This window comes from Ischnura elegans, chromosome 1 (genome assembly GCF_921293095.1).
Source record: "Ischnura elegans chromosome 1, ioIscEleg1.1, whole genome shotgun sequence".
NCBI lineage: Eukaryota > Metazoa > Arthropoda > Insecta > Odonata > Coenagrionidae > Ischnura > Ischnura elegans.
Window position 1 is genome coordinate 151,960,711 of NC_060246.1, and position 13,107 is coordinate 151,973,817.

General features: G+C 38.5%; 1 protein-coding gene across 1 annotated transcript in view; it reads right to left on the bottom strand.

The window, feature by feature from the left end:
* Nucleotides 1-2,159: 2,159 nt before the first annotated feature.
* The window catches only part of LOC124172470 (spermatogenesis-associated protein 20), a 382,628-nt gene continuing 371,680 nt past the window's right edge, over nt 2,160-13,107 (bottom strand). The window contains exons 11-12 of the mRNA XM_046551913.1: nt 9,979-10,178; nt 2,160-5,154 (exon numbers count right to left, since the gene is read on the bottom strand). Coding sequence (XP_046407869.1) covers nt 4,810-5,154; nt 9,979-10,178 — 545 coding nt within the window. The 3' untranslated portion in view covers nt 2,160-4,809. The remainder of the gene's footprint in view (nt 5,155-9,978; nt 10,179-13,107) is intronic.

A 13,107-nucleotide genomic window follows, 5' to 3' on the forward strand; every position in this document is an offset into this window, starting at 1 on the left:
TGAAAATCTCTTACCAGTCCACTTGCGCTTCCCAAATCGCACCACCATCCTAGAAACCGATGTGTTAGATATATTATATGCGATCTAATGGCTCCACTTGGAACTTCCTGCATCACGAAGCACATCACATTTCAATTTTGGCCACCGGTGTAGTGACAAGTCAGATGGGTAGGTATTAAGAAAAGAAGTATCTCTTCTGCTATTTCTTTCATCTTTTTACAAGGATTTTGAAAACAAATAAATTGTACTTACATATTTTTAGCTACATGTCATATTTTACGAAGTCTATTGTGTTTCATTTAGTGCCATTAACATCGTGGCATAATCACGTGTTTAGGCAGTGGAAATGATTTCGTCTAAAATATCAGCCGCTATTTAATCGCACCACGTCCCTCTATACCTGTGCGATGAAAGAATTCTTGAAAAAGCTACCGTAAAAAGACTATTCCAAAGCATAAACACTTCTTCAAAAGATTTATAATTTTTTTCAATTCTTGTAGATTTTTCATCGAGAAAAAAAGCTACATCTTTTATTAATGTCAAAGATATGACTTATTTGACTTTTTTCGTCCCTAATGTTACGGGTATTTTAATGCACGTTTGCTCTGTCGAGTGATCTAAAAAAATAGCCTTAAATAAGTTGCGTCCCCGTCTCTCATTGTCGTTGAAACATCATTTCCTAATTTTGATCCCTAGTGGTGCGATTTGGGAAACCGGTTGCCTAAATCGTTTGCACCGTTTGCAGGGGTTTGAAATTGAATTTTTATGCATGTGTTCAACTTGGAATTGATGGTTCCCAAAAATTGTGAGAGAGGTAGACAATCCTCCTCATAACCAGCAGCATTAAAAACTTAGATTGCGTCTCTAATTTTTAAGTTAATTCGTTTTATTTTTACAAAATTGATGCGATTTAGGCAGCCTTGCCCTACGTAGGCTTCCCAATGTCGACATCAGAAATCATCAGCACACTTGGAATTGAATTTAGTTCCTGTCATCAGTGAAAATCGCAAAAGTTTGATCCGAGTAATAATTCACAAGTGCGAGAGACTTGACTGAGCTCGTGGATCCGAGAGAGAATGTATGAGAGCTGTGCGATCTGCACTCTGGGATGCGAGAGGGGAGGGCCAAAAGATGGCGAGCTCCAGAAACACGACGTAATGAAATGTTCCAGGAGGAGAGATTGCAAGGACCTCCATCAGGAAGGCAAAGGAAAGGTGTAAAAATCATCACGCGTCTGACTTCGTCTCGCTGCAAGACGTCTAACTCCACACGATGATGGAGGGAGCCACCGTGCCAATTTCCTTCCCCGAGTTTTCAGATGGCCAAGTGAGAAGGAGACTTGGTCCTCGTCACTTAAGGAGTCGACACTATTAGTTCCCCCGCTTTCAACATTCCTATGCATTCCGTCGCCATGTGCCCCTGAGCACTTAGCTCACACGAACTGTGGGACGCGCACACGTTTTGCCCGGAGAGGTGGCAGGTGCACCGATGACACTCGACGAAGAAGGACAACGGTTTATGACTTACGTTGATGTGTTCAAGAGGATTACGAGGTGCACCGGCTACGTTGATGTCTTCCGAAGAGCGTAGCGATCCGAACTAGGACCGAAGTGAAGGGACCATGGGAAAAAATCCACGTAAAATTGCGATTCAATGGCCCAAGCGGTAACTCGGGTACTAAAAAGGTACGTACACTGGAGTAAAGGCGTTTATCTATCCAGATAACGGAACGTTAAGTAAGAAATCCATAAATTATCGCAAGAATAAGAAAAATCTACTGTGGATCTAAAGAAAAAAGAATACATCTTCATTTATTCACTCGAATTCGGATGATTCAACTTATTTAAATAAGTGAAGTCGTATGATTCTGGAACGTTTTCCTTCTTATTATCAAAAATTTAATTGATTCCCCCACCCTTGGTTAAATAGCAACTAACAAAGTAAGTAATATCTAAAAAATAATAATGCTCGATTCATTTTGATGCCATCCTTCATCAGATGCCATCTCATTCATTAAATTTTTCTCATAAGCAACCACAAGCAATTAAATCCCCGGAATACATGTTAGGCCAAAAGTTCATCTTATTTTAAGTTGCAATGGATAAGAAATAAGAGTACAATGAAGCAGTTATACCACCAATTGAGTAAAACATCAGAGATGAGCAAAATTAAATTTTATTCTTCTTCAAAAGTAGAGATAAACACAACGCTCACAAGGAACAATGAAAAATAGGACAATCTTATAATAAAAAATTTCAATTCTTATACAAAACAAAGAACCCATTCTTCCAAAATCTAATGATGGGAAATAGTTTCTTCCAGACACCCAAGAAAAAAAATCCCAATACCAAAGACAAAAAATACAAGGCAAGAAAAAACCAGTCGAAACCCTAGACGAAATCCATTTCCAATCAAAAGAATTCTGAAAAGAGAGCGGCAATGGGACAAACACCTCAGGAAAGACATCAATTCTTCAAGCGATCACAGATATATCCTTGGTGTTGGAGCTTATTATTTGGAAATAGCAAATTCAGAGGGAATATGAAAAAAGTTGTGATCCAGAGACAACGTAGAGCTTATGAGATACCACTACACAAGAATACAATAATATGAACATAGAGTTAACAATGCAAGAGAATAACATTACACAGTGTGGTCTATCAATGCACACATTTGGCTGCGATCCGGATCCACTACTCCTAAACAAAAAAATTAAACGAATATTTACGCACATAAAATCATTCTAATCGTGAGAGCCCTTCGAGAGAAGATAATATATTCCTTACAATGGCTTCATAAAAACTATGGCATTAGAATTATTGGTAAAAGAAAGGCATTGCGAACAATTGCCTCGGTGCTAAACAACAGTCTGTATAATGCGCAGCTTATCCATAAGATATCTATTCAACTTTATATAACAAGCAAACGATAACACGGATCCATGAGCGGCTTCAGGATTTCAACAGCTTTATACGGAGTAAAATTATCGACTACTATCAACAGAACAAAACTTTACCACAAGAAACTGATGGTTTGAAAGATAATTTACACCAGTTTGTTCTTAGTAAGCCCTATTACATTGTGAGTAGTAATACACAAATTTTCTATCGTTTTATAAATAACTACACCATAGACTGTTACTACTGAATAACATTCAACAGGGAAATAAAACTGCATGATTTATACAGAAACCGCTTGACGAAGTTTTACATATTAATAAGAATTTACGACGGAGTAATCCAAGTGGCACTATGCCGAATCTCCACCTCACTGCGAATAACCACCTTCTTCTCGCATTCTACAACTAATCAAAATCAGTCAGACGTTGTGCGAAAAGAATATAGCACAAACTTACCTACCGAAGAACACATATAAGAAAAAACATAAAGATCAACCTCTTCGATTTTCAAAAATCACTAAGATCATTAGACGCCTCTTAAGGAGTTTTTGTTATCACAATCAATACTTAAAAAAAATAAACAATCACAATTTGCTTTTTTAACTTAATCTCAGATCGGGAATTAAGCAACAAGGTATGACGAAGTATGAATGCACCGAAATAACAACATAAAACCTGTAGAATAAATGAATGGTGATATCAACAAAGAGATGCGAAGAAAATATTAAAACAAACCAAATACCTCATCAACGACCAACTTATACATCACGGGGTGAAAATACCTGAATCAAGAAATAAATGTCACTCAGATCGGTGGCAGTAACATTCAAAGATCTGCAGCACCCGATCAGGTAGTTATAGCTCTTTTCAAATATCTTAGATATGTAGAGCCACGGACAAATCCTTGGAGGCAATATTTCAACCAACAGCTTTCTTAAAGCCAACTAAGACGCAGCATATATTTTATAAAGTGAACTGCTTCATAATTTTTCAATTAACTCACTCGTATATAATTTTTTTCGAGGCACCTAGGCACTTAAAAAGAACTCCAAGAAAAGATAATAGAGGGCATACTTTATATATCCCAAAGCTTCCTCTCAGGAATCATAGAACCATTAAGACGCACAGATCCCGCGACCTATGAAATAACGGAAGGTACTTAATGCATCGCAAGATGCCTCCTTTTTGTTACAAAAAAATTCTAATTTGGACACACCCAGTCAGGCATAAGAATGACACCGTGAGTTTTCATATACTTCGAGCTCTTTTTTTCTTTAAGAATCCTCATCTTGGTAATATAAAACAACAATATTTTACCATCAGAAACATGGCAGCTCTTCAGAAAGTACCAGTATATTTTAAACTGGACTTGAAAAATTCTAACAACTATGCAAACAGAATACTTTTCGGCTAGAATAAAAAAATCAGATGTCAAGTACACCATAGCCTTGACAACGACGAGATTCAACCACTAGACCAGTCTGCTCCTTCCCGCCTAGATTCACGGTCAACCTCACCTTACAACACCGAGGGGGTCTTACCTATGACGTCAAATTCTCCGCTTACTGACATTTGCCACTAATCCCAGCACTTTCTTAAAAAAAGTCCAAAATGACTCAAATAAAAATTATTTTAAAAATTAAACGAACACACACAGAGCCGCTTTAAAAAATAGATGCCGAAATCGATGCTAACAAGCACCGTATGCTTCATAAATACCACTACACTATATCATTTCTTGGTACGTATCTACTCATCATGTATACATTAAAAGGCGCGCTGCAGCTGTTATAGTTTTAGGGATACACAGAGAAAAAAATACAAACGGGATACTTCAGGGTGGGATGCTAAAAAATGTATGATAACGTCGGGTCGGCCGCGTCCGATCGGTTGATGCGGGCTTTTCCCCTTCAGACTTTGGGGCCCTTAGAGGACTCTCCGAGCGAGGAAATGCCGCCGACGGCCGCGGCGACGGCCCCTTTGGACTCGGGGGGCTCCAGGAGGCCGGCGAGGGCCTTGACGGATGTGACGGGCAGGGAGCAGACGTGCTGCCGGCATACATAAGCCGCCGCCTTCCCGTTGACCGCTTTCATCCGCTTGACGGCGTCATTCCTCGACTGCAGCAGCCCGCCTTCCGGGTTGTCCTTGGGCCCGTCCGCCACCGCCATCACTCGCCCCGCCACCAGCTTCGTCTCGGCCGCCTTGAGAAGTGCCGCGGCACCTTCCGGGTCCTCGTTCGAACCGGCCACGTACACCTAAGAGTCATAACGATAACGATCATTGATTAAAAACCCATCTCCACTATGATATAACTTTTGGAAATAGTTGAATTATGTGCCTAATTAAGGAAAGTGATAATTTTAAATATTTTTGGCTGTGAAGTTGTAAAAGAAACCGTACTCTCATTAAAGAACATATATACATTTCCAACGGCATTGCAGGAAATCAGTAACAAAATACATATAAAAGGATTAAAGTATAGGGTGGGGACGTCAATACCATGGTCCCAAGATACCTCAAGTGTCTCGATAGTAACGTGAGTATTGTGTCACGTGATTTAGGCACGATTAGCAAATGGTGGATTATTGCCGTGCACTCGGGTGCCAAGAAAATTATTCAAGGGAAGCTGAGTGTCCCAGTTAGTAAAGTTAAAGATATTTTCAAATATTGTATATCATTTTCCTGTGTGTCTAATTTATCCCCCAGGCTCATTGATGCAAATATTTCCCAAGTCACGTGATGTATATGATGGGTAAACGTGTTCACTGAAGAGGGTGCTCGCTGTAAGTTTGCATGCAAATGTAATTTTTTCTTACTGTTATTGGCTAAAGCGTGAATTCCTGGAAATTGCTTGCCATAATGAATGATAATTATTGGATATATAACTCTAAAAAAATTAATCACAAACCGAAAAGCGTTTTTCCTATGAAATTTACAGTGATGATGATGACAGTAGAAATTGTGGTCGTGTTAATAAATCATGCAGAATTACAGAGTTATAGCTTTTGAGTCAAAATCATTTCGTTATGCTCGGCAGAAACTTAACTTCCCACTCTAGTTTAAAACCCGGACACTAGAATCATTCATAAATGCCTTACAAACCTCTTGGAAATGGTTTCATTATGTGCCTGATGATGGCAACGATAACTTCAAACACTGTTGACGGTAAAGTTATAAAAAGAAACGTACTCTCATCAAAAAATATTTTCATCGACATTTCAAGAAATCGGCATTAAAATACTAACTTTACTCATAACATTCAATGAATAATTAAATCTAAGACAAGAGCCAATATGTAAGGAGGAATGGAAAGAGTAAAGTAAATACATATGTGAATTTAAAATGCACTAGCTGCATTAGATAAGACTAGTAGTATAATGGGAATAAACTAATGGCGCCCGTAAAGGCTTCTTCTTATCTATGACATTGATGGGGATGGGTTGTATGAGGGAAACTTAAGTAGCGAGGAAACATAAAATAAAACAATTTAAGCAGCACGGATTAATGTACCATTACCTAATGCCACGATCAATGTTACATCGCCCTCATTGTACAACTAATTTTTGAAATAACGGCTGGATCGTATGGTAGTTCCTAAGATAATCTACACAAATGACAGGCTAATATATATTAACATATTTCAACAAAATAGATAACAATTCAGCGGATAGAACGACATATTTACACAACATATAACTATTGTCCAAAGATTTAAACCGCGACAGCAGTTGTCATAATACGAGTAGGATCAAATACACGTAATTAGGCGAATTTTGATGCCTACTTTCAGAAAAAAGAACAATTTTTTCATGAAGTCAACCACATAAAACACCAAAATCTTTTATATGCAACAGCTGACATTTTAATAGGTCCATAAACGCTTCTGTTATTCCTTTAATGCAAGCCCTCAAAGGCATAATGAGTCAGACTGCGGGAGCACGAAGTCCATAACTTTCCGTATTCAAAATTTCAGCCTCATTCATGAGGAAGTAATTTTTTTTAAAGAAAATACTTGGTGAGTACGAGCCAAGAGATGGAAGACTTGGAGGACCAAGCTGTACTCTGAAACTCTAACGTAGATATTACGAGCACTTTCTAATGTCCCTTTAACAGCCTAATTTGACTAATTACCATGCAATTTGCCAAAAGCGAAGTTAGAAGTGCCCATTAGAACCTATGAACAGCCTTATTAATACTTGTGCGTGCCCTGAATACGAAAATATTTCGTGTTGGGATCGCATTATAAAACTCACATTAAAAAATGAAAGTACAGTTCAGCTACAAAGGTAAGACCATATTTATCATTACTGTGAAATTACGGTTGAACCAACATTTACTATGTCATAGTGGTGTCATGGTTCGCCGTTCCGGCACTGGTTAACAAAACCAAAGCAAAAAATGTAATAAAATGTACATAATAAGTTGTAATAAAATACACAGAGTAATATTTCACTTCTAAAAAAGTTAAGGAAAGACGCGTTACGGCACTGTTAATTTTGCCATGACGTCACTCCCGTGACATTCATAGTCAAAATATACTAATAAAAAATATGGGTATTTCACACAATTAAAACCAATACTAAAGACCATAATTGATAAGAGAAAATGAAGTTGCGAGCACCTTCTAGGGTAAAATTAGTCTTCAAGATATGAATACGCCAATGACACTAATTTTTATATCCAATCAGATAAAAAGGGAAAAAATTATCCAAATTCTTAAAAAGACAAAAATTTAGAATCACTAACAGCATGAAAACAATCAGCACCACAACACTCACTCAGTATTATTCCTCAACCAAGCGATTATTCACGGAAAGTCACTCGCGATTTTTTTCTCAGGGAGCTGCGTCAAAAATACTTCACACTATTTTATTTATCTTGTAATTGGCGGATATGATGAAATAAATAGCATTTTCTCGACATCAACATGATAACACTACTTACTAGGGGACGCTTAATTTGGAAGCGCTAAAGGAACCAGGAAACGGTCCCTAGCAAAAGAAAACTGCTATGACTGAAATGGATAGAAGACCTTGGAACGTTGCCAGGATGCAAACTGCCTCTGGGGTAGACCAAGGATCCCTTTCTCCTTTAAGGGTTCAGGATCCGCTCACGAGAAGAACGTGCACAAGGATAAATTCTCAGGGGGCCAAGCGGGCGATAAAAAGAACAGGACGAAAATTCAACCAAGGCGTAAAGCGACTGGGTCAAACGGAAAGAGCGGGGGAAACAGACAGTCTTGGGATGACCAAGCCACAGAGGGAGAGACCTTTTGGCAGGAGATTCTCACCTCGCATGGGGAAGGGAAAGGCCCAAGGATGTCCGCTTCGGTGTGCGCTCAATGGACTGTTTTCTGGAGCTCTTTAAACGAATGATATACATTCTGGCGCCTTCCCATCTCATTGCGGACCGTATATAGAGACAAACACGGTCGAGAACGATGCACTGCTCCGTCTTCAAAGACGAATAGATGGAGCGGATACGGAGTGATCCGACGAGTCAAGCATTTCAAACAAACCTTCGCCTGGGAGCAATTCAGCACGCCCGACTGCGATATAAAGATTTGTCAAACCGCCCTTTACATGTAAAGAGAATTCTACCAATATAATCGCGGTTGTGTTCTGATTCTTTATGTGCTTCAATATCAAGCGTACCCTTGTAAGTACTGTCATTTTGTTGAGAACGAGGAAAGGATATTTTATTATTTATAATTATTTCATTACTTACGTTTTGCAAGGTAAATAAAATAGAGGAAAGAATTTTTTTACTACCCAGCTTGTCTGAGAAAAAAATTCACTCGTGACTTACTTATCTGCTGCGATAATTTCATAATGCATTATCCAATCGAGTTGCCAGTTACCTCTCAGAGACTACTCAAGCACACAAAATATTACTTCAACCCTTCCGTGACTGTGCCTAGAAAACTTACGCGAACGACTGTGAGGGGTATCTCAGGTTCCCCATTTATAATTCATAAATTATGTTTTGTATTTAAGTCTTTCTTGTAATTAAGCTTCATGGCTCTTTTCTATGATATAATATCTTGTTTTGCATAATTTATAAATACATATCGGCGCTCTTCGAAAAATTTACCCGCGCGGAATCCCGAGAAAATTTTAGATAAAAATACATTGTTGGCTGCATTTAGGTTTTTACATTGATTTTGTGCGAAATGGCAAGAATCTTCCATATTTTGCTACTGTGACTGTACACTGACTAACATGCTACGAAAAAACAAGTACAAAAGGTGCCGTCATTTTGAATATTGACGTTATTGAAGTTAGGTATTATGTAATAAAATTTATTGCATTCAATTTTTATCCCTGGAATTATATAACTAACCAATTTTCTTTTCTTTCCGCTTACAGCCGTGCGGGATAACTCAGTTATTCTATCAATGAAAATTGAAAAATTCAAAAACACAATTTAAGTGTAAAAAAATCATTCATCGCCTATATAACGACAAAGTGGTTGAGCTTGAATGCAAAATATGTCAAAGGGAAAAAATAAAAAATATACAACATTAGCATAATTTTGGGTAATTGAGTTACCCGTACAGTTACGGAAGGGTTAAGAGGTACTGTTACTGAATTTCCTCCTGCACTTCGCATTCATTCTTCCCCTTTAGCCCGTCACAAAGAATGGGAAAGGCGAAATGACAAGAAATCCAGGCCATCACGAGCATTAAATGTAATAATTTTCAATTGCCAACAGGGGATTTCAATCGAATCTACAAGAGATTCATCTGGTTTAACATAGACACCGGTGGGATTGTTTTTCTGTTTCAAAAAGGGCCCAAAAAACGAGAAAGAATCTTCGGCAGCAACACAAGGTCGAGCGGGGGACACAAGGAATTATCACGCAAAAATTGACAAGAAACGATGGCATACAAAGTTCCTTACAAAGTTCAGGATTTTTCATCAAGTTTCATACTTCAGAGGAAAATAAAGAGTATAAAAATACAGCTACCACTAACGAACACCACTACCAAATTATACTGCCATTACTATTTACACTACTTCATACTGACACCACTCCGTGGATTTGGGTGAGCATAGTGGCCCTGGGACCTTTCTCACCATTGTAGGAGAGTCATGGAAGAGCATAAGGCCGGAAACCATCCGAGGGAGCACCAAGGGAACCTTGACTAGGCGTTCTTGGAAGGCTTTGAGAATCGCACCCGCTCGCTCCCGCCAATCGGAGCGCTCGAGCAGCGAAGAGAGCCGAAGGAGATTGGACACAGCGACGGAGTTGGCCGACGGCTCAGCGCCATCTTGATCTATAGAAAAAAGATAAATCAGATTAGCCAACACATTGGATGTAGAAGATAATATAAATGGTGTTATGCATTGAAATTTGCGGAACTTAAATACAGTCATTAGCAGTGATTTATCACATAAATCACTTCCTTTTAAGATTAGTAAATTAATACGGAAGTAAATATCCTGACTAGGGAAAGTAAAATGGAAAAAGGAGCTGAGCCTGAGCATAAATAATTTATATCCACTCTAATATATATACCTAAAAGCTGTAGAGATATTGACGGTCCATCAACATTTTAAAATGCAAATAGTGATAAATACATAATCGGTACAAAATAAATCAATTTAATCACCCGTACATAGTAATCAATGCGATAGAACGCGAGTTTCAGGTTAGCGTTTACAGCAATATTAAGAAATAAATCATTTAATCGACAACGGGTATAAATAGTTGATGATGTTTTCAACTACATTACAGCTATACCCTTTCACAGTGGATGTTTTTTTCTACATATTACGCGAATTTTATAAATTGAGGACAAAGACCACGAGCATTTATGGAGACTGACAAAGGGAAAAAACAAAAACGTAATGCATACCAAATGGATCCCGGTCAATGTCATAAAAATGTTTTCAAAAAACGCCCATTTTCTTCTCCGAAATGTTTTCGTACAGTTTCATAATGAGCCCTCCCTTGGCGAAAAACATTTTTAAAAGAATTATTACAGCATTTCGCTTGGATAGAAGGTAAAAAAGGAAACTGAGATTTCAGAACGCAAAGCATTCCGCTCCATTTCGTGCTCCTTAGACATAAAGTCCCAGGGCAGACGTTACGTATGATTCTGTGGGACGCGGGGCTTGATGAGGTAGTATACGAGAAGGAAAAGAAATGCAGCAGTATGGTGGGTGCGCCGACCATGAAAGACAGAAGGAGTTTTAGGTGGACAAGGTCGGCGGATATTAAAGGCAGGTTCACCGAAGGGAAGGAAAGACATCAACCTCCACAGCCATAGCGAATCCTCGAAATAACTTCGAAGTGGCTTCTACTAGCAATGACGAAAATCGAGGAAACAATGATGGAAAATGTCCAAAACCACGGAAAGCCGTAAAAAGCAGCCAAGATCATCCGCCGCCCCCACCAATACACCCTTCCATTCATTTAGCATTTTCTCGTGTATTATTCCTCCCACGAGAAGTCCCATAAAGCTTAAAATTCATTAAAATTTGAAATACCCTACATTATTATTTTATATACAGCACCTATAAAATGACCCACAGAATAACAAAATGTTGAACTAATGCATGATAACAGGTTTCTACCGATAACACCTCCTGCTGCAAGCGAACCGATTCTGAAATCCGGTGAAAAATGAGAAAATTTCCTGAGCACATAGAGAGCAAAGTAAAACTTTAAACAGCGTACAAGATAGGCTAATTAATAGAATAACCACCAAAATGAGAACATTACGCAACCACTCGCTCACTCAGTGATTCAACCCGGAGGTTGGTATTGCTAGGTGAGAGTAGAGATCACTCCATACTAATCCACATATCACACACATTCAGGGTTAGGGGCCAATTCCTTTCCCTGGGCCACTTTGAAGATTTTGTTTGGGATGTCCGAAGGTTTCACCCGAGATCTGAACCCTCGACCACCACGTGACGCAATGTGAAACGTAAAAATTGAACGTCTTTCTAAATAATCCAGATAAACGAGGCTTCCAAGAACGGTAATATTGGACCAAATTGCAAGCTATACGAAAATCACGTAATGGCCTTCCCAATCAATCTCCATGACAGCTAACGCGTTATAACGTCGGTAAAACTACATATTCAAGGAAAAACTTTCCTATGTACCATTGTACCTATGTACCATTTCCTTCCAAACGCTATGAGATCATAATAACACATTTATATTGAATCTTTTAACCGGAATTTCACGAATAGGATCGTAGAATACAAATGGAGCTGTAAATAACGTGTTATACACGGGAATTATTTCCTGATCTGTACTGAAAGTAAAAATGCCAAGCTCGATATCTGTATCTCATGAATAAGAATTCAAATTCACATTACAATTAATAAATTAAATAAATTGATAAAGAATTCGTAATAGCTATGAATAGTACCGCGGGAAATACATGAATGACTGTCTATTCAGACTTTCATCTCAAAACAAACAACCACTACATTATTTTGTACGTGGTTTCCTTTTCGTCTCGCAATTTTAAAAGTACTCCGCTTTTCCTGAGTCGTTAAAATTCCAAAGTTGATGCAAAACTGCCAAGACATTATGATTACTCTCTTTCATCTGCAAAGCAAGAATAAATGTTCTATAAATCTATCTTATTGAAGCGTGTCTCATCATCATCTATGTCGTAATCATTAGGATTCTTTTACCCTCTCAAATATGCCAACGATAAAATCACAATAACCGTATGCTTTGCTTCATTCTTCTTTTACATTTTTTATGGCGATCCAAACGTTGTATGCAGCTTTCATCTATGGATCTTATTCACCTCGAATTTTGATTTCTTCTGTCGCAAAAATAACCTCGAGAAGAGTTCATCTTCCTAGGGTCTCAAGTACGGAATAATAAACGGCGTATTATAGCGATGGATCGAGTCGAATAATACAATAAGGCAAAGATCTCCACATTAGACCAACACTTAATTAATGAATGCATGAATGATCCAACGTATCCCTCCTCATGCACTCCGTCTATATTCGAACCGCCTCAAGTGCTCTCAACCCCTCTCCCCCCCTCCGATCCATTACGGGGCCTCACCGCAAACACAGGAAATGCATCTAGCCATGATGGAAACGAAGGGGGCGAGATTCATTCTCCTCCAAAGCGATTTTGAAACTATTGCGAGAGGCTTATCAATTATTTCCAGCCCATTTAATTGGTAGGAGAAGACGCTTCGCTCGAAAACACTATCCACC